This window comes from Chiloscyllium plagiosum, unplaced genomic scaffold (genome assembly GCF_037043375.1).
Source record: "Chiloscyllium plagiosum isolate Xiang-an unplaced genomic scaffold, Cpla_swu_hap1 HiC_scaffold_15, whole genome shotgun sequence".
Taxonomy (NCBI): domain Eukaryota; kingdom Metazoa; phylum Chordata; class Chondrichthyes; order Orectolobiformes; family Hemiscylliidae; genus Chiloscyllium; species Chiloscyllium plagiosum.
The window spans coordinates 4,143,978-4,165,780 of NW_028270153.1; the positions used below are offsets into that span (position 1 = coordinate 4,143,978).

Sequence of the window (21,803 nt, forward strand, 5' to 3'; positions counted from 1 at the left end):
ACACTTGAAGCCCAAAGAAAACTAGGTTTATTTTCCCTCAGCTGTTTCTGTAAGCTGTGACTTTTAAATAATAAGACAGAGATCTTTATAATGTGAACCAGTCACTCTGTGCCTGATAGAACAAAGAACAGTACAGCACAGTACAGGGCCTTGATATTGTGATGATCTTTTATCCTATTCTAAGATCAGACTAACCGACATACCCCTCATAGTACTATCCTCCACGTGCCTATCCAAGAGTTGCTTAAATGTCCCTACCACTCTACTCCCACTGCTGGCAGTGCAATCCATACACCCATCACTCTCTGTGTAAAGAACCGACCTCTGACATCTCCCCAAAACCTTCCTCCAATCACCTTAAAATTATGCCCCCTCATCATAGCCATTTCTGCCCTGGGAAAATGTCTCTGACTATTCACTCTATCTATGCCTCTCAATATCTTCTACATCTCTACCAAAGTCTCATTTTTCTTCAGTCCAATGAGAAAAGCCCTAGCTCCCTCAACCTTTCTTCAGATGACATGCCCTCCAGTCCAGGCAGCATCCTGGTAAATCTCCACAATATTCCAAGTGTGGTCTAACCAGGGCTCTATAGAGCTGGAGCATAACCTCATCGCTCTTAAACTCAATCTCCCTGCTAATGAAAGCCAACACATTATACACCTTCTTAACAACCCTATCAACTTGACTGGCAACCTTGAGGGATTATTGGGCATATACTCCAAGATCCCCCTGTTTTTCCACACTGCCAAGAATCCTGCCTTTAACGCTGTATTCTGTATTCAAATTCCACCCTCCAAAATGAATCACACTTTTCCAGGTTGAACACCATCTGCCACTTATCCGCCCAATTCTGCATCCTGTCAATGTCCCATTGCAACCTATGACAGACCTCCACACTATCCACCACTCCACCAAACTTTGTATCATCAGAAAACTTGCTAACCCACCCTTTGACTTCCTCAACCAAGTCATTTATAAAAATCACAAACAGTAGAGGTCCCAGAACAGGTCTGTGTGGAATACCACTGGTCACCGAGCTTCTGGCTGAATACTTTCCATCCACTACCACTTGCTGTATTCTTTTGGTCCAGCCAATTCTGTCTCCAGACAGCCAGATTTCTCTGTACCCCATGCCTCCTTACTTTCTGAATGAGTCTACCATGGGGAACCTTATTAGACACCTAAAATCCATGTACACCACACCCACTGCTCTACCTTCAACTATTTGTTTTGTCACTTTCTCAAAGAACTCAATAAGGTTTGTGAGGCATGACCCACCTCTCACAAAGCTATGTTGACTGTCTCTAATCAGACTATGGTTTTCCAAGTAATCATAAATCCTGTCTCTCAGAATCCTCTCCAATAATTTGGCCACCACTGACGTGAGACTGATTGATTTGTAATTCCCAAGATTATCTCTTTTCCCTTTCTTGAACAAAGGAATAACATTTGCCACCCTCCAATCATCTGGCACTACCCCAGTGGACAGTGAGGAGACAAAGATCACCGCCAAAGGTGCAGCAATCTCTTCTCTAGCTTCCTGCAGTAACCGATGGTATATCCCGTCTGGCCCAGGGGAATTATCTATCCTTCTGCTTTGCAAAATTTCCAGCACATCCGCCTTCCTAACATCAACCTGTTCTAGCATACCAGTCTGTTCCAGGCTGTCCTCAGAAATGTCAAGGTCCCTCTCAGTAGTGAATACTGAAGCAAAGTTTTTATTAAGGATCTCCCCTACCTCCTCCAACTTCAGGCACAAGTTCCCTCCATTACCCCTGATCTGCCGTACCCTACTCTAGCCATCCTCTTGTTCCTCACACAAGTGTAGAATGCCTCCTGTAAATATGTGAAAGCATCTGGAGAAGGAAACTGAAAAGCATCATTCTAATCAGTATAAGAATTATCTCGACAGACCCTGTGAACAGGGCCCAACTGAACTGCCTCCCCAGCTCCTCCCTCCATCTATAACACACATGCTTATTTTTCCTGTGTGTTTGTGCATATGTGTGTGTGTGTGTGTGTGTGTGTCAGTACGTGTGTGTGTGTCAGTACGTGTGTGTGTGTGTCAGTACGTGTGTGTGGGTGCATGTGTCTGAAGTGTGTGTGTCCGTGTGTGTGGTCCATAGTGGTTTATCTATAGTCAGAGTCTTTATTTGCAGTAAATAAATTGTAATAAATAATATGTAATAAATAAATAACACATGTTAGATACAGAAACCTTGTTTAAGCTCTCAGGCTAGGTCTAATCGGGATATTTGTGGGTTCTTTAAGTTTGGTGATGCTTCTGTGAATGGCAGGCTTGACTTCCAATGTGGGGCATCATTCCTGTAATATAGGGAATGTGGTGGCTAACAGACACATGGAAAACTCCCACAAACAGTAACGTGACTGTGATAAGACAACCATTTGTATATATAGATCCTGGTGAGAAGGTTAAGGACAACTACCCTACTCTCCTAAAGAATAGGATCTTTCATATCCCGGGAGTAGATGTGACCTAAGTTTAGTGTCTCATTCAAAAGATGACACCTACACCTTAAACAGTGCAGCACTCCCCCAGAGTGATAGCTCAAACTGTGGGTTTGGGTGTCCGGAGTGGGACTTGAACCACAAACTTTGTGATACTGAGGAGCTCAAGGTACTCTTAGCCAACCTTTACTGGCATGTTACTGAACAGTCTCTGGAACAGGTGGGACTTAAACCTGGGGATTCTGGGCTAGAGATACGGAAAGTACCACTGCATCACAAGACCCTGGCAGAGGAGCTACATAATGAATCATGTCCCAATGCCAATGTGCAGCCACGTGGAGCTCAGGGATTTGTGATAGGTCCGAATTGTAGCAGAGAGATCAAGGAAGGTGGGAGAGCTAATGGAGATCAGAGGCAGGAAGGACATGGCAATAAGGATGAAAATGTCAACATCAAGAGATTGTCAAATTGGGAGCCAAGGTTGATCAGAGGGCACAGGGGTTATGGGGAAAGGTGGTGTGAGTTAGGAGATGGATGTAATTAAATGCTGGGCAATATGGAAACATATTTAAATGTAGGATGTTCACAACCTTTCATAGAGAGAACAGAGAGGTTACTGTATTATAGTAGTTACATCACAGAGCTATTAATGAGTTCAAAAGTGACCTTGAGGCTGTTAGATTGTGGCAAAAACCTCAATTGGTTAATTAATGTCCTTTAGGGGAATGAAGCTTCCATCCTTACCTGATCTGGTCTACATGTGACACCAGACCCAGAGTAAGGTGGTTGATTCTTAACTGCCCTCTGACATGGCTGAGGGAGCTCCTCAGATGTATCAAAGTAAAAGTCCATTCAGCCATCACCTCCTCAGGGTAAATACAGACAGCCAGTGATGGTCACAGCGAGTGGAGTGAACATTTACTTACTCATCCTGCCTTCTGCAAAATGTCCAACTTCTCGTTTACTTTGCAGAAGAACGCACTTCCTCGGAATTTCAAAACCATCCGTTTTTGAAATACTTTGAGACTTTTTGAGCGGGGGGCTCGCGAGCCTTTGGCACAGACCATTTGCATTTCCTACAGAAATAGATTCAATCGAACATTTTAGTTTGTTTGATGGTGCAATTTGGGACAATCAGCGACCCACAACACTCCTCCTAGATGCAGGGAAACTCCACCCAGCATTATTTAGCATTGCTACCTGAGCATCTCTCTTTAACAAGTATGTTCAGGTTAAGACTCCAGCCTGGAATCTGAGCACACAATTTAGACTCAGATTGAATGAGAAACTGAAGGAGAGCTGCAATGTTGGAGCTGAGTCTCAGACCAATGACTCCAGCTGTCTGTTTAAAGGGACAGAAAAAACCCCCTGCTGCTTTAGAGAGAAACTCATGCTGCTGATCAACATTTTGTTTGCTTTACAGAAGAAAGCTAATGGCTATTAGGCCCGTTGTGTAGATACTGACTCTCTGCAGGAATAGCATCAACAAATCCTCCTCTTTCCCAACATCCTGTGAATTCTTTCACTTTAGATAATTCCTCCTACTCTCTTTTGACACCTCGTTGGGTCTTGCTGCCAGCAACTCAGGAGCAGCACATTCTGGATCCTAAACCTCCTGTTGTGGAGAAAGGTCACCTTGTGGTGCAGCTCAGTGGTTAGTACTGTTACCTCACAGTACCAGGGATCCCACGTTCAATTCCAGCATTGGGTGACTGTCTGTGTTGAGTTTACACATTTTCCCTGTGTCTGTATGGGTTTCCTCCCACAGTCCAACAATGTGCAGGCAAGGTGGGTTAGCCATGGGAAATGCAAGGTTACGGGGATTGGATGGGATTCTCTTCAGGGGGTCAGTATGGGCTGAATGGCCTTTTTCCATATTGTAGAGATTCAATGATGAAGTTCCCCAACAAATCATATACTCTCTGCTTATGAATTCCTCTACCAATTGGACGTTTCTCTGTATTTGCTCTGTCCAGACCCCTCGTGATTTTGAACACCTTGATCAAATCCCCTTGCAACGTTTTCTTCTCAAAAGAAGACAAGCACAGCTTCTCCAGTTTGTACACAATGTTTCATCCCTGGATCCATTCTTTCCCTGCACCTTTCTGATTTTTTTTTAATATTCATTGAGAAGTTGTGTCAGTTTCACTGCCTTCCCTAACTGCCCCTTGAACTCAATGGCTCCTTAGGCAATTTCAAAAATGGTTAAGAGTTAAACACATTGCTGTGGGTCTGAAGTCACATGTAGGTCAGGCCGGGTAAGCCCAACAGATTTCCTTCCCTAAAGGACAAGAGTGACCCAGGTGAAGTTTTACAACAATCAGCAATGGTCACCATGGGGCCTGCCTTTTATTCAAGTATTTTATTGAATTTAAATTTCACCACCAGCCATTGTGGGATTTGAAACCCTGACCCCAGAACATTAGACTAGGGCTTTGCAATATAGAATTACTGAAACTCAGAACTATTCCAGCACATAAGGAGGACGTTCAGTGCATCATGCTTCTACTCGCTTTTCAAATGAACATTGTTATCTTGTGCCAATCTCCTGCCTTTTCCCCAGACCCTTGCACATTATTTCTATCCAGATAACCATCCCATCCTCTCTTTAATGCCTCACTAGAACCTGCCTCCACCACATTTCTAAACAGCTCATTCCTCACCCTAACTCCTTACTGAGTGAGAAACAGCTTCCCCCTGTCAACACTGCCCAGGCCATTCATGATTTTGAAACCTCCATCAAATCTCCTCTCAGTCTTTTTCTGTCCAAGGAGAACAGTCCCAACCTCTTCAATCTATCTTCATCACTGAAGTTTCTCATTCCCGGAGACATTCTTGTAAATCATTCCTGCACTCTCTCCAATGTTTTCCCATCTTTCCCATAACAAGATGTCCAGAACGGGACACAATACTCTGGCTGGGACCTAAAAAGTGGCTGATACCGGTTCAGTGACACTGCTCCAACTGCCAGCCCCTCTGTCTGATGCCTTCACATCCCTCCAGGGTGAGGAGTGAGTGCTGGAATGACTCCAAAACCAAATATCAGCCAATGGGAATCAGCAGCAAGATTCAGGGTGGGGGTGGAGGAGAGGGGATTGGGTTAAGTGGGATGGAAATAAAATTGGGAACTGAAATAGTATGATAGTAATAGGATGCACTCCACGTGTAACATGTATTTCTGGGTCACAAGCAAAGGTTCAGGCTCAGTCCTTCAACTATGTTTTCAAACTCATACACACAGTGACCATTCAGCCCCTCGTGTCTGTATCTGTTCTTTGAAAGAGTTAATCAATTGAAAAATATTTTTGCATTTGAGGAATGCCTTGCATGTCCTCAGGACATTGGAAAGCTCTTCACAGCCAATAAAGCATTTTTAAAGTGTAGACACTGTTGCAATGTAGGAAATTCAACAACCAATTTATACATAGGAAGATCCCACAAGCAGCAGTGTGATAATCAGAGAATCCCTACAATGAGGAAGCAAGTCATTCGGCCCTTTGGGTCCACACCACCCTCCGAAAAGCATCCCACCCAGTCCCACACCCCCCACACTATCCCTGAATCCCTGCATTTCCCAGGGCCAACCCACCTACCTGCACATCTTTGGATTTAATTATATATTTTGTGAAGTTGACTATGGGAATAAACTTTGGACAGGGTACTGGAGAGAAATCCCCTGCAGTTCTTCAAAATAATGATGGGAATCTTTGAATCCACCTCCAAGGACAGATTAATCCTTTCGAAAACTGAATATCTTTTGGAACTCATGGTGTTGTCAGCTACCAAAAGTAATCCCACTTCCCTCTGTTTTATTAACCCCAACAGCTCAACAGGTTCACCAAAGCAGATAAGCAAAATCAAAACTTACTGTGATAATACTTGACTAGCTCTGATAGGCTGATGAACTTGACCCGTGGATTGATGTAATAGCCACTGGGCCTGTTGGATACTTTGTAGGACATGACTCTAAAATCCAGCTTGGGATCCCAATGCTTCACCAGTAAAGCATAGCAACCTAATGCAGTAAAGGAGAAATGCTTCAGGAGATGGGAGAAACTAAATCTGGCTCCATCCGATCCTATCCTTGGATACTTCTCCAATACCAGCTCTATCCCAGGAACATACCATGCCATAGTCTGATAAATACAATGCTATACCTCACCACATCGCCTTGCCTTGGTTAGATCCCAATGACATGCTTAATGAACACCTTCTCCATTTGACTGTGTGCACTTCTCAGTAATGTATGGTATTGTTGACCAGGCAATGTGCAGATGGTGAGGGAGATGGAATGGTCTACTATTGTTTTTGTGATGATGTGGAGGTGCCGGTGTTATACTGGGGTGTACAAAGTTAAAAATCACACAACACCATTTTATAGTCCAACAAGTCTGATGTAGAAAGTCTCTAACCTCACACCCTTAATGCAATTTCTGAGCTGAGAAGTCACCTTTGTTTTTATAAAACTTTAAGTCATCTCAAGAATGTGACTTAAAAGAAGTTCTATGACTCATATATTAATGAACTAAAACCAGTAACCCATTCTAAAAGACGAAAAACTTAATAGCAATCTAGGTTTGCTCAATATATCATTTAATTGCATGGCACGGTGGTCTTTTGCTATAAATTCTGTGTCTTATGATCCTGCGCCACGAGTTACCTGATGAAGGAGCAGCATTCTGAAATCTGGTTCGTTCTGAAGTTGAAGGCGTGTACTGTACCTTTAAGAGAGAGTGAATGCAGGTACCTGTCATGTGACTGACAGCAGTCTCAGTGTGTGTTGGAAAATTGAAATTACGTAACATTTGGCTGTGACCAAGCAGTTTAAATTATGCTCAAAGATACTAAAAATCAATCAAATTTGAATTTTACTGTTTTGACAACATTGAACCAATGAGAATATCTGACGTTTTGGGGAGAAAAAGCAGGCATTTTGGAAAGTTAACCAGAGAAAGAGCAGCAATAGCCATTTGAACAACTACTTTTTGCCATATTTTCTCTAAAAGGTACCTTTTTTGTATGAAACATCTTTGCAGAAGAAGATTGAAGATGATCCAGGAAGATCTATAAACAGAGGAAGGTCAACACTATCTGGTTTAGAAACTTGAGTTGCTGTAAATTTAATAGGGGCTTTATTAGATCAGTAGGTTGTTTTAGAGTGGGAGGGAAAGAACAAACCTTCAAGAGGAAGGAGGCTTAGAGTTGTAAATAATTGTTGTTTCATATTCATTTTAGAGTTAAGGAATAAAATTGTTGTTTTTCCTTGAAATAGTGGAATTTGGGAGTTCTCTGTCACTTGTACTTTAACAAATTGAGGTGAACTTTTCTGGGTGTTTGGTTTAATTAGCAGAGGGGTTTACCCTGTATTGAATCACTGCCAGATAAACCTGTTGGACTATAACCTGGTGTTGTGTGGCTTTTGATCTTGTTTTTGTGTTCAATGTCAAGATGGGGGCATTGCTGACAAGGCCAGGGTTTATTACCCCTCCCTAATTGCCCTTGAAGGTGGTGGTGAGCTGTCTCCACAAATCCATCTGAGTGGTTTGCTTGGCTACTTCAGTTTGAACTAGTTGCATTGGTCATGGGTCTCAAGTCTGTTTGGTCAGACTTGGTAAGGAGAGCAGGTTTGATTTCTGGATGATACAAACTTTGTACATGTTAGTATGGGGGGGGGGGGTGCGGACAGAATTCAGGATGAAATGAAACATACAAGTGGAAACATGCATTTAGGTGGAAATATGCAAGCAGTTTTCAGAATGAAACATTGCTGCTCATGCACAGCACTGCAGGAGTGCAGGGGCTCCAGATACACCTTTACTCACTCACTCTGAGTAAATATCACCCATTCTCGACAAAGTCATAAAGGGCTATTAAACTGTCCCTAAGTATCAAACAACTCAAATTCTCAAAGAGGATTGAGGGCAGAGTAGTGGATGTGACCCATATGAACTTCAGTAAAGCGTTCAATAAGGTTCCTCATGGTAGACTGGTTAGCAAGGTTAGATCTCATGAAATACAGAGACAACTAGCCATTTACGTACATAACTGGCTTGAAGGTAGACAGAGGGTAGTGGTGGAGGGTTGCTTTACAGACTGAAGGCCTATAACTGGCAGTGTGCCACAAGGATCGGTGCTGGGTCCACTGTTTCTCGCCATTTATATAAATGACTTGGATGTGTTTGTTAGTTATAATTAGTAATTTTGCAGATTGTAGTGGAGAGCGAAGAAGGTTACCTCAGAGTACAACAGGATCTTGATCAGATGGGCCAATGGGCTGAGGAGTGGAAGATGGAGTTTAATTCAGATAAATGTGAGATACTGCATTTTGGAAAGACAAATCAGAGCAGGACTCTTACACTTAATGGTAAGATCCTGGGCATGTTGCTGAACAAAGAGACCTTGGAGCACAGGTTCACAGTTCCTTGAAAGTGGAGTTGCAGGTAGATAGGATAGTGAAAAAAGTCTTTGGTTTGCTTTCCTTTATTGGTCAGAGTATTGAGTCCAGGAGTTGGGAGGTCATGTTGCGGCAGTACAGGACATTGGTTAGGCCACTGTTGGAATATTGGGTGCAATTCTGGTGTCCTTCCTATCGGAAAGATGTTGTGAAACTTGAAAGGGTTCAGTAAAGATTTACAAGGATGTTGCCAGGGTTGGAGGATCTGAGCTTTAGGGAGAGGCTGAATAGGCTGGGATTGTTTTCCCTGGAATGTCGGAGGCTGAGGGGCAAAGATAGGATAAATAGACAAGGCCTTTCCCCTGGGGTGGGGGAGTCCAGAACTAGAGGGCATAGGTTTAGGGTGAAAGGGGAAGGATATAAAAAAGGCCTAAGGGTCAACTTGTTCACGCTGAGGGTAGTACTTGTATGGAATGAGCTGCCAGAGGTGGTGGAGGCTGAATAGGAAGGGGTTGGAGGGATCTGGGCCGGGTGCTGGCAAAAGGGACTAGATTAGGTTAGTATATCTGGTCGGCGTGGACCAAAGAGTCTGTTTCTGTGCTGTACATCTCTCTGACTCTATAACTTCCAGGACAAGCTCACACAGTCACTCCCTGAGTTACCTTTCTTTGACTGGCTCTCTCTGATCAGGAAAGTTCCCTCTTTGTTTTCTGGTTGGAGAATTATTCTCTCTGCTTCTTTGCCACTCACTCCTTTGAAGAACCACCTGTGAAGAACAATGACAAACCATGCTCTCAATTTCTGGTGGAATGGCAGCAAATCAGAAATATCAATGTTAAGCTAGAAATCACAGGTATCCACCACCATTCTGCTCTCAATCTGGCTTAAAGCCAAATCATCTGCATTGAAACACAGTCACGGTTGTAATGTAGGTGCTAGGTCATGTGACATGTGCTAATGTCCCTGGACTAGCAATCTAAAGGCAAAGCCTAACATCTTTAAATGCAGTGACTATGTCAGGAATACTGAGCTAGTCTCAGTTATGGTGTCCAAAGCAACAAACATTAAGAAACTCATCTGGTTGACGAATGACCTCTCGGGAAGGAAATGTACCATCCTTTCCTTCCCTAGTCTGGCCTACCCATCACTGCAGACCCAGTGTATTATGATTGACTCTGAAATGGCTGAACAAGTTCGTCAACTCAAGGGTCATGGGGATGGACAACACATGCTGGCCATGTTATACTGACATGAAATAATGAAAGAATAAATTTGGTAATGATCACCAATTTGGGTGCTGTAAGATCCTGTAAAGAGAATGACCACTTGATCCTCTGATGTTTATGGATGACTGCATGCAGACTTCAAAATGTGTCATTCCTGAAGAAGGGCTTATGCCCGAAACGTCGATTCTCCTTCTCCTTTGATGCTGCCTGACCTGCTGCGCTTTTCCAGCAACACATTTTTAAGCTCTGATCTCCAGCATCTGCAGTCCTCACTTTCTCCTGCATGCAGACTTCACCTGCTCTTTGAAATCATCCAATGAATGAATTCTTTCACATCCACTTCAGAGGGCAGACAAGGCTGAGATGACTGACCTCCAACAACCACAACCATCTTCCTATGTGTCAGGTATGACTCTGACCACCAGAGAGTTTGCCCATTGATAACCATTGATTCCAGTTTTGCCAGGGCTCCGTGATGTCACACTCGGTCGAATACAGCCTTGATGTCAGGGGCTGTCCCTCTCCCCTCCCCTCTGGGATTCAGCTCTTTTGTCCATGTTTGACCCAAGGCTGTAATGAGGTCAGGAGCTGAGTGGCCCTGGGGGAACCCAAACTGGGCATCACTGAGCAGGTTATTGCTGAGCAGGTGCTGCTTGATAACACTGTGGATAAGACCTTCCATCACTTGACTGGTGATCGAGAGTAGACTGATGGGATGGTAATTGGCTGGGCGGGATTTATCCTGCTTTTTATGCACAGGACATACCTGTTTGGGGAGATGCCAGTGTTGTAACTGTATTGGAAGAGCATGCCTTGGAGTATGGCAAGTTCTGGAGCATAAGTCCTCTTTACTGCAGAGGGACCTCAATTATCCAAATATCGGATTACCCGAAGGAGATCTCGAGGTCCTGATAGAAACATTACATCAAACAGCTGTTTCAACCCTGATTATGTCTTTTGTTTACACTGATTAAAAACGAACTCAGCTCACTGAAATGCTGCTGAGAACAGTCCTGGACAGTGCAGGCACCGTCTCCAAATAACTGACTCTCTGTCTCTCTGTCTCTCTGTCTTTCTGTCTCTACACTTTTCCTGGAGCTCTACACAAGGGTGTACTCTGAATCCCCCCTTCCCCAGATAATCTCTCCAACATTGTCCTGTACAGGGCAAAGGTGGAACCTGTCAAAAAGTTGCAGTAAAACGTGGTCTGTGTGTGTGTCTATGTGTGTGTGTGGGTGTGTGGGTGTGTGTGTGCATGTGTGCGTGGGTGTGTGTGTGGGTGTGTGTTTGTGTGGGTGTGTGCGTGAGTGTGTATGCATGGGTGTGTGTGTGTGTGTGTGTCTGTGTGTGTGTCTATGTGTGTATGTCTGTGTGTGTGTCTGTGTGCGTGAGTGTAGGTGTGTGTGTCCGTGTGTGTGTATGTGTCTGTGTGTGTGGGTGTGTGTGGGGGGGGGGTGTCTGTGTGTGCGTGTGCGTGCGTGTGTGTGTGTGGGTGTGTGTGTGTGTGGGTGTGGGGGGGTGTCTGTGTGTGTGTGTGTGTGGGGGTGTCTGTGTGTGTGTGCGTGTGTGTGTGTGTGCGTGTGTCTGTGTGTGTGTCTGTGTGTGTGTGTGCGTGTGTCTGTATGTGTGCGTGTGTCTGTGTGTGTGTGTATGTGTGCGTGTGTATGTGTGCGTGTGTGTCTCTGTGTGTCTGTGTCTGTGTGCGTGTGTCTGTGTGTGCGTATGTGTGCATGTGTCTGTGTGTGTGTGTCTGTGTGTGCGTGTGTCTGTGTGCATGTGTCTGTGTGTGTATGTGTGTGTGTGTCTGTGTGTCTGTGTGTGTGTATGTGTGCGTGTGTCTGTGTGTGTGCGTGCGTGTGTCTGTGTGTATGTGTGCGTGTGTCTGTGCGTGTGTCTGTGTGTGTGTATGTGTGCGTGTGTGTATGTGTGTGTGTGTGTCTGTATGTGTGTGTCTGTGTGTGCGTGTGTCTGTGTGTGTGTATGTGTGCGTGTGTATGTGTGCGTGTGTGTCTCTGTGTGTCTGTGTCTGGTCTGTGTCTGTGTGCGTGTGTCTGTGTGTGTGTATGTGTGCATGTGTCTGTGTGTGTGTGTGTCTGTGTGTGTCTGTGTGTGCGTGTCTGTGTGCATGTGTCTGTGTGTGTATGTGTGTGTGTGTCTGTGTGTCTGTGTGTGTGTATGTGTGCGTGTGTCTGTGTGTGTGCGTGCGTGTGTCTGTGTGTATGTGTGCGTGTGTCTGTGCGTGTGTCTGTGTGTGTGTATGTGTGCGTGTGTCTGTGTGCGTGTGTCTGTGTGTGCGTGTGTCTGTGTGTGCGTGTGTCTGTGTGTGTGTGTGCGTGTGTCTGTGTGTGTCTGTGTGCGTGCGTGCGTGTGTGTGTGTCTGTGTGTGCGTGTGTCTGTGTGTGCGTGTGTCTGTGTGTGTCTGTGTGTGTGTGTGTGCGTGTGTCTGTGTGTGTCTGTGTGCGTGCGTGCGTGTGTGTGTGTGCGCTCTTTGGAGACTCACCCCACAAAGGCAGCTGCAGTCTTACTGTTGATGTCCACTCTGGCTGTCCTGGAGGAGGAGCTGGGGGGTGGCAGGGGGCAGGTATGCATGAGGGGGCGGGTAAACAGGGGGTCAGGGTGGGCAGGAGTGCAGATGGGACTCGGTCGGTGGGTGGAGCAGACGGGGGAGGGGGTGAATGGGGGTGCAGGTGGCGGTGCTGAATGGGTTTGGGGGCGGCTGGGTAGGCGTTTTTTGCGGGCGGGTGGGCAGGGAGCCAAGGGCCTGAGCGCGGTGTACTGCTACTTTGTCTCCTGAATGGGGAGCAGACTTAACAGAGAACTCTGAGCCCCAGAGGAAAGGCAATGAATCGATTAACCGAATAATCGATTATCTGAACGAAATAGTGCCCTCCCATCTTGTTCAGATAATCAAGGTTCCTCTGTATTGCTGGCATGTTGGAAGAGCATGTAGCCTTTACAATATCCAGTGTCTCCAACTATTTCTTGGTATCACTTGGAATGAATGGAATTGTCTGAAGCCTGTTATCCGATGCTGGGGACCGCTGCAGGAGGCTTCGATGGATCATCCGCTCGGTATTTCTGGCTGAAGATTGCTGTGAAAGCTTCAGCCTTATCTTTTGCCCTGATGCGCTGGACTCTTCCATCATTGAGGAGGGGGATATTAGTAGAGCCTCCTCCTCCAGTGAGTTGTTTAATTGTCCACCACCATTCCCGACCGGATGTGGCAGGATTGCAGAGCTTAGATCTGATCCGTTGGTTCTGGGATCATTTAGCTCTGCCTATCACTTGTTGCTTATGCTGTTTAACATGCAAGTAGTCCTGTTTGGTGGCTTCACCAGGTTGACACCTCATCTTCAGGTCTGCCTGGTGCTGCTCCTGGCATGTCCCCCTGCACACTCCATTGAAACAAAGGATTGATCTCAGGAACAGCACCTCTGACAGTGCAGCATCCCCTCAGTGTTGCACTGATATGTTAACCACAGCTCACAGCTCTGGAGTGGGACATGAATGTATAATCTTCTCAACTCTGAGCCAAGCTGATATTTGTGGTGCTTTGTGATGGTGATTCCTCACAAGGTTGGCTCCTTGGGTGCCACATCTACCACGAAGAGCCCTCTTGCTGAACAACAGCTGCAGCCTCTGCAGCTCCTGCTATCCAATTACTGTTCCCTTTCAGATTTGTTCATTGTGTCCTGATGAATCTCAGCTTCAGCTGAAAGTCTCCTTTCTCAGCAATCCATCACAGGTTCGAATAAGAGACAGTGCAAGATAGCAGACAATGACACATCCCTCCCAGATTGTCTCAACGCTTTCTATGCTCACTTTGACAGGTCCTGACGAACTGATCCAACAGTCACTGCATCAGAGTCAGGTCAGTTTTCCTTCGTGTGAATCCAAGGAGAGCGATGGGACCAGACGGAGTACCAGGCCGTGCACTCAGAGCATGTGCAGACCAACTGGCAGAGGTCTTCTCGGACATCTTCAACCTCTCCCTGCAGCAGGCCACTGTCCCGGCCTGTTCCAAGAGGCCAACATCATCCCTGTGCCTAAGGAGGCTCATGCAGCATGTCTCAATGACTACCGCCCAGTGGCCCTAACCTCGGTGGGCATGAAGTGCTTTGAAAAGCTGGTCATGGCAATAATCAACTCCAGCCTCCCCACTACTCTTGACCCACTCCAATTTGCCTATCGGACCAACAGATCCACGTCAGATGCCATACCATTTGCCCTTCACTCCTCCCTAGAACATCTTGACACCAAGAACAGCTACATAAGAATCCTACTCATTGACTACAGGTCAGCCTCCAACACTATTATCCCCTTGAGACTGATTACAAAACTTAGTGATCTCGGACTAAGCCCCAGTCTCTGCAACTGGATCCTCAGTTTCCTGACCCACAGGCCACAATCAGTGAAGATTGGGGACAATATTTCATCCTCACTAACACTCAACACTGAAGCCCCCCCAGGGGTGTGTACTCAGCCCCCTACTGTACTCACTATATACCCATGACTGCGTCGCCAAATACCAGTCTAATGCCATTTACACATTCGCTGATGACACCACCACAGTCGGTCGAATCTCAGATGGCGACGAAACAGACTACAGACGGGAGGTGGAAGACCTGGAAGAATGGTGCACTGAGAACAACCCAGCTCTCACTGCTGGCAAAATCAAGGAACTCATTATTGACTTTCGGCGGGATGTTACTCATTTCCCCCCCTACACATTAACAGCACAGAGGTGGAATGAGTGGAGAGTGTCAAGCTCCTGGGAGTGGTCATCCACAACAAGCTTTCTTGGACTCTTCATGTGGATGCACTGGTTACAAAGGCTCAACAACGTCTCTTCTTCCTCAGGCAGCTGAGGAAATTTGACATGACGGCGAATACTCTTGCTAACTTTTATAGGTGCGCCATCGAGAGCATTCTGTCTGGATGTATCACTACCTGGTATGGCAGCTGTACCATTCAAGATTGGAGACAGTTACAGAGAGTGGTGAACTCGGCCCAGACAATCACAATGGCCAACCTCCCATCTATAGAATCCATCTACCAGGCCCACTGTCAAGGAAAGGCCGCCAGCATTCTCAAAGATCCACCCCATCCTGGCAATGTTTTTCTACAACCTCTACCATCGGGGAGAAGGTACAGAAGCCTGAACACACACACCAGCCGGTTTCGTAACAGTTTCTACCCTCCTGTTGTTAGAATACTGAATGGACTCACAAACTCTTAACATTCACCTGTACCTGTGTTTTTGTTTTTGCCGCTGTTTACTTATTTACTATCTATGCTACTTAACTCTGTGATCTGCCTGCATTGCTCGTCCGACAAAGATTTTCACTGTGCCTCGGTACATTCCTTTCCATTCCCATGAGATTTAGCTTCAATCTCAATCTGTAATGATTGATCCTTCCAGGGAGCTAACAACCTCCCCAAAGTCAACCCTGTCAGTGTATACCCTGAGGACTCCCAAACCCCACTGCTCTATAACTTTCTGCGATCTTTCTCCATTTAAATAATGTTCAGCTCCTCTATTCTTCCTGCCAAAGTTCACAACTTGACATTTCTCCAAATTATATTCCATCGCCAAGTTTTTGCCTACTCATTAACCTGTCTATATCCATCTGTGGAATCATTGGATCATCCCACTAATAGCCTTCCCACCTAACTTTGTGTCATCCACAAACTGGCCTATGGTCCATTCACTTTCCTCAGCCAAATCACACTGATCTTTACTCTGATAGGTCCTTGCACACTGATCTTTACTCTGATAGGTCCTTGCACAGATCTTTATTCTGATAGGTCCTCACGCACTGACCTTTGCTCTGATAAGTCCTAAGAGTTGAGGTGTATTTAACAACAGCTGTTCACCTACGTTTCCGCCTCCAGTGGTTTGATCTCAGTACCTTGATCCCTCAGAGACTCTGCCCTGAACAGAGACTTAAAGCTTTCTGATCTGAAAAACAGAACAACAATTAGAAAGATGAGCTACAATTTCCAACTCAGAAACTGGCCTTTTAGCCCCAAGGACTGTTTTGGTGCCTCATGAGCGCACCCCGCCACCCCCCTCAAACTGTCATGATCTCATTCCACCAAACATTTCCCGATTCCTTCCCTCCCCCCCATGTGTTCCTCTAGCTATCACCTTAACGTGTCAGTTTATTCCCTGTTGTTTCAGTCGTAACAAATCCCACTTCCTCACCACACCCTGGGGAAGGCTGTTTTGGTGGAAAAAAGGCTTTGTTTGAATTCCTGTTTGCATTTTTATTGATTTGTTAAAAAATCATTTAATGGGATGTGGGCCAGTATTTATTGCCCGTCCCTAATTGCCCCTTGAGAAGGTGGGGGTGAGCTGCCTTCTTGAACCGCTGCAGTCCATGTGCTGTAGGTTGACCCACAATGTTCTTAGGGAGGGGATTCCAGGATTTTGATCCAGTGACAGTGAAGGAGCGGCGATATATTTCCAAGTCGGGATGGTGAGTGGTTTGGAGGGGAAATTGCAGGGGGTGGTGTTCCCATGTACCAAGGCTCACTCGACTAAAACCTGGAATGGCTGGATTGTATTAAAAGGAAAGGCTGGTCAGTCTAGGTCTGTACCCTCTGGAGTTTCACTTCTGACTTATCTGAAATGTATAAGATCCTGAGGGCACTTGACCAGGTAGATGTGCAAAGGGTGGCTTCTCTTGTAAGAGAATCTAGAACTAGGGGTCCGAGTTTAAAAACAAGGGGGTACTCATTTAGGACAGAGGTGAGGAAGCTTTTTTTTTTCTCAGAAGATTGAGAGTCTTTGGAACCCCCTTCCTCAAAAAGCAGCGGATGGTCTGTAAATATTTTTAAGGCAGAGGTTGATAGATTCTTGATGACCCAGGGGCAGAAAGATTATCAGAGAAATTCAGGAGGGTAGAGTTGGGGTTAAAATCAGATCAGCCATTGAATGGCAGAGCAGGCCTGAAGGGCCGAGTGGCCTTTACTTGTTCCTTGTTCATATGTTGCTATTTTTGTATCTGCTGCCCTTGTCCTTCTGGATAGAAGTGGTCATGGGTTGGTAAGGTGCTGTCTAAGGATCGTCGGTGAATTTCTGCAGTGAATCTTGTAGATGATACACAATGCTGCTACTGAGAGTCAGTGGTGGAGGGAGTGGATGTTTGTGGATGCGGTGCTGTTTCAAATAGCTCTTAAGGAGCATGCAAATTAATTATTTTTTTATTTTTGTTTGTAATAAACTTTAACGTTCTTGTTAATAGCACATTGGCAGCCTCGTGTGACCGTGTTCAGCCTCACTGGAATCAAATTCCAGAAATAAAACCAATGTCTCATCAAGTCAGGTTTCACTCTGGCATCAGGCGTGTCCAGAATGGGTATCAGCTACAAACACATCAAAACAGGATGGAAGGAGACCTGTAAAGATATCTCACAGTATATGAAGCTTTGGTGAGACACATCTGGAGTATTGTTTGGAGTTTGGGGTTCTCAGCTACAAAAAGATTTATTTCCTGTGAACGGAATACAACAAAGACTCACCAAACTAATCCCCGAAATGGAGAGGTTGACTTCTGAGGAAATATTAAACAGACTGGATCATTATTCTCTGGAGTTTAGAAGAATGAGAGTATGTTTTATTCAAACAGACATAATCCTTACAGGGGACACCAAAAGAGAAAATGCTGGAAAATCTCAGCAGGTCTGGCAGCATCTGTGAGGAGAGAAAAGAGCTGACGTTTTGAGTCTAACTGATTCTTTGTCAAAGCTTTGACAAAGGGTCAGTTAGACTCGAAACGTCAGCTCTTTTCTCTCCTTACAGATGCTGCCAGACCTGCTGAGATTTTCCAGCATTTTCTCTTTTGGTTTCAGATTCCAGCATCCGCAGTAATTTGCTTTTAATCCTTACAGGAATTGAGAGGATGGATGTGGGAAAGATGTTTCCCCTGACTGCTCGTATCAGTGGTTTAGGATTAGGGGACCCGGGCTCAGATAGAGGCACTGGCCTTGCAGGGCTGGCATGAGGAGGGGCTTCCTCACTCAGAGGGTGGTGGTTTTCATTTGTTCACACTTTGTGGGTGTCACTGGTAAGGCCATTGTTTAATGGCCAACACCAAATCTCTGAATCTTGAGAATTCTCTGTCTTGAGGGAATATGGAGGGAATACTTAGTACATTCCAGACTGAGATTGATAGATTTCAATAAGTTAAAAATTTCAAGGGAATGGAGGCACTGAGGGAAATGATGTTGAAGTAGGTCAGCCCTGATCTCATTGAGTGGGAGAGGCATATGTTGTGAGAGGGTTGGCGGGTTGGCGGGCACAGGATGAGTGCTTTGCAGAACACCTAGGTTCTGTCACAAAAATGACCCTGAGCCTCCAGTTGCCTGCCCCTTTACCACCCCACCCTGTTCCCAGCCAATATCTCTGTCTCAGCCTTGCTGCAGTGCTCCAGTCAAGCTCAGCACAAGCTGGAAGAACAGCACCTCATTTTCCACTCGGGAACCCTACAGCACGCTGGACTCAATATCGAGTTTTCAAATAATGTTCATGTTGACCTTACATTGTACACTTCCTGTACAGTATAACCTGTATACCTCGATCTGTCTAACCTCCCGATGATCTGTAGGTCCTTATTTGCAATAATTTGCCTGTACTGCTCACAAAACAAAACTTTTCATTGTACTTAGGTACACATGACTAAAATAAATCAAATCAAATCGATAATTTTACAGCCTGATTCCATCCTTCCTTGTTTTTTTTTTACCAACCCCTGCATCCTGGACCTATCATGAAATGGGCTGTTGCTTTCAACATAGCCACCCCATTCTGTTCATCTCTCGACTCTCAGCTCTCATTCAGCATCAATAATCCTCTCATCTCATCTAACCCTTTCATATCTCCCGCTCTCTCTCTGGGTGCTAGCTCCATCTATCCACTTCCTTCACCACCACCACCCCCCTCGCTGCCACACCCCCTTTGGCATAAATACCACCTTTTCCTAGTAGCTATCAGTTCTGATGATGGGTCACTGGAATCAAAATGTTAGCTCTGTTTTCTCTCTCCACAGCTGCTGCCAGACCTGCTGAGTTTTTCCAGCAATCTCTATTTTTGATTTTGAATATCTTTGGCCAGCTTTCTTCATATTCCCAGACAATCCTTATAACCCAGAAACCGCCACTCACTTCCTCATTCCCTCTACCAGAGTTTCTCTGACCTCGTTGTACTGAGCATTCTGGATCACAGTATGAAGTACGCACCAAAGCAGGGACAGCCTCAGGAACATACCTGGTGTTGTGCTCCTTCACATCCTGGTCTTCACTTTGCTGCTCCTCATTTTCTCTGTCACCTTGCGGCTCAGCACAAGGGCTTCCCTCCTGGCCATCAGACATTTTGCCCAGCTCTAGTCTACCAGCCTGAAGTGGAGAAAAGGCAGGCTCTATTTTGTCAGGTCTGTTTCTGAAAAATATTTCGGGTCAATTGAGAGATTTGGTTTTGGTTGGTGAGAGAGGAAGCCAAGATGGATCATCCAATCAGCACCTCTGGGTGAAGAGGGTTATGAATGTTTCAGCTTGATCTTTTGCACTCACCTGCGGGGATCCCCCATCATTGAAGAAGGGGAGATTTGTTAATAATTAATTATCCCGCACCATTCATGACTGGATGTGGCAGGACTGCAGAGCTCAGATTTGAGACGTTGTTTGTGGAACCGAATAGCTCTGTCTATCACTTGTCGCCTCAAGTGTCCAACCTCCATTTTCCTCCCTTTTAGCCCAAAACAGAACTAGCTGTGGTCCCTTACACCCGATTGTTTGATATTACAGACTTCAGAACTTTAATAACTGTTCATGGGTTGAATAAATGAACTGAAGATAAAGTGTTACACACAGAAAAAATTCAGTCTGGAATAAACTGGTAAAAGTCAAGGACAAACTTATACATGAATTGGAAGCAATTGGCCATGTCTAGATTAGATTACTTACAGTGTGGAAACAGGCCCTTCAGCCCAACAAGTCCACACCGACCCTCTGAAGAGCAACCCACCCAGACCCATTCCCCTACATTTACCCCTTCACCTAACACGACAGGCAATTTAGCACAGCCAATTCACCTGGCCTGCACATTTTTGGAGTGTGGGAGGAAACCCACACAGACACGGGGAGAACGTGCAAACTCCACACAGACAGTTGCCCGAGGCAGGAATTGAACCCAGGTCTCTGGCGCTGTGAGGCAGCAGTGCTAACCACTGTGCCACTGTACCATCTAGCTAAAGGAGGAGTGGAGGCTATTTGAACACAATTACCTTGGTACCTGCATGATTAACAGAATGCTTTATGGCACAAAGACAATGATTGGCCTGCAGAAGGATTTAAGGAGTTAGTCACAGAAAAGCTGTGTCTTCAAACAGTCAATGCCAAATATAATAAGAACAAAGTAATACTTCTGATAAAAAGGCAAATTGCAGACTTGTGGCAATTTGGATGAAAGGACCTTAAAGAATCATCAGTATTGGTCTGAAGGATAAAAATCTGTATAGGAATTGAACACGAGAACCCCCCCTTTAGCAGAACTCCGGAGAACAACTTTGCATAAGGATGGAACCCGAGACACATCCAGAGACAGACACCATTGGTGGGACATGGGCAACTTCCACATTAATTGGGTAATAGCCAGGGTGGATTGTGGGTCTGAATTTGCTTACTTGAGGGGTCTTATTTTGGTTGCTACATACAACAAAGTTTACATCATTGTTTCAGTATTTGATTGTCTGCAAGATTTCTTAATAAGCAGCTGAATTAAAGGCAGCTTGTGGTGATTTACCCATTACTGTGTCATTTAGCACCATAGTCATGTCTTACAGCTTGCCAGTGGATATCTTCAATGTGAAGATAGGACTTTGTTTCTGCAGTGCCTGTATGCTGGGGCCTTGCACAGAAAGTTGGAGCCCTCCAGGCTGAATCTCAGCCGAGAAACATCCGGCAGGGGGAGGCTGTGGGGAAGGAATGCAATTTGGAGAGGAGCTGTGCTGAGGGAGTGAAGACTCAGTGAGAATACAGTGCATTTTAGGTGGGGACAGCCTCTGCATTCCTGAAAACGTTGCAGCCCTGTGCTTCTCTATCCCCCTTTCAACAAGGTTTCAGTGGTCATCTCCATACCTCTTCATATTAACACCACAATTTGTTCAATTATGGTCCTGTGAGGTTCCTGAGACATTTTAACTGTATGAAAGACACCTTCTGAAAGCAAGCTGTTACTGCCACTGCATTTGGACAGAAGCAAATTTGCCTTTGACAACAAATGGCAAATTAATTATAAAACCGAAACTGTTGCAAGGGAGTGACTAAAGGCCAATTGTTCAGAAACAGAACTACAGCCTGACGAAACCAATTAAATTGGGTTCCATTGGCATTTGGAATTAATAATTTTTGCTGGCTTTAACCAGATTAATTGTGATTGTACAGAAAACTCTCACTTTTACTTTTTTTTAACTGAGAAGGTAATGATTTGATTCCAGGTCACGTACATCTCCACTGAATAGTCCCAAGTCACTGTATCAAACTAAACAGAATTTAAAGGAACAAACATCTTATAAACTCGATCTTACCTTGCTGTTGGATTCTCATTCTGTAGAATTCCAGATCTTCCTGTCATTTATCGTCAGAATTTGTCTAATTCATGACTTGGAGACAGCTTACCCACTCACAGCAGAATAACCCCAGGAACAAAA

At 45.2% G+C, this 21,803-nt stretch overlaps 1 protein-coding gene across 4 annotated transcripts in view; it reads right to left on the reverse strand.

The window, feature by feature from the left end:
• Nucleotides 1–21,803, reverse strand: part of LOC122559930 (tyrosine-protein kinase HCK-like) — a 37,865-nt gene extending 16,062 nt beyond the window's left edge. For 2 of the 4 annotated variants that reach the window (XM_043710040.2, XM_043710038.2), the window contains exons 1-6: nt 21,681–21,803; nt 19,364–19,491; nt 15,974–16,054; nt 9,529–9,632; nt 6,341–6,487; nt 3,399–3,548 (exon numbers count right to left, since the gene is read on the reverse strand). In XM_043710040.2, coding sequence (XP_043565975.2) covers nt 3,399–3,548; nt 6,341–6,487; nt 9,529–9,632; nt 15,974–16,054; nt 19,364–19,467 — 586 coding nt within the window. In that variant the 5' untranslated portion in view covers nt 19,468–19,491; nt 21,681–21,803. Of the gene's footprint in view, nt 1–3,398; nt 3,549–6,340; nt 6,488–7,482; nt 7,537–9,528; nt 9,633–15,973; nt 16,055–19,363; nt 19,492–21,680 lie in introns of all 4 variants that reach the window. The other 2 variants (XM_087994602.1, XM_043710039.2) reach the window with 2 other exon arrangements.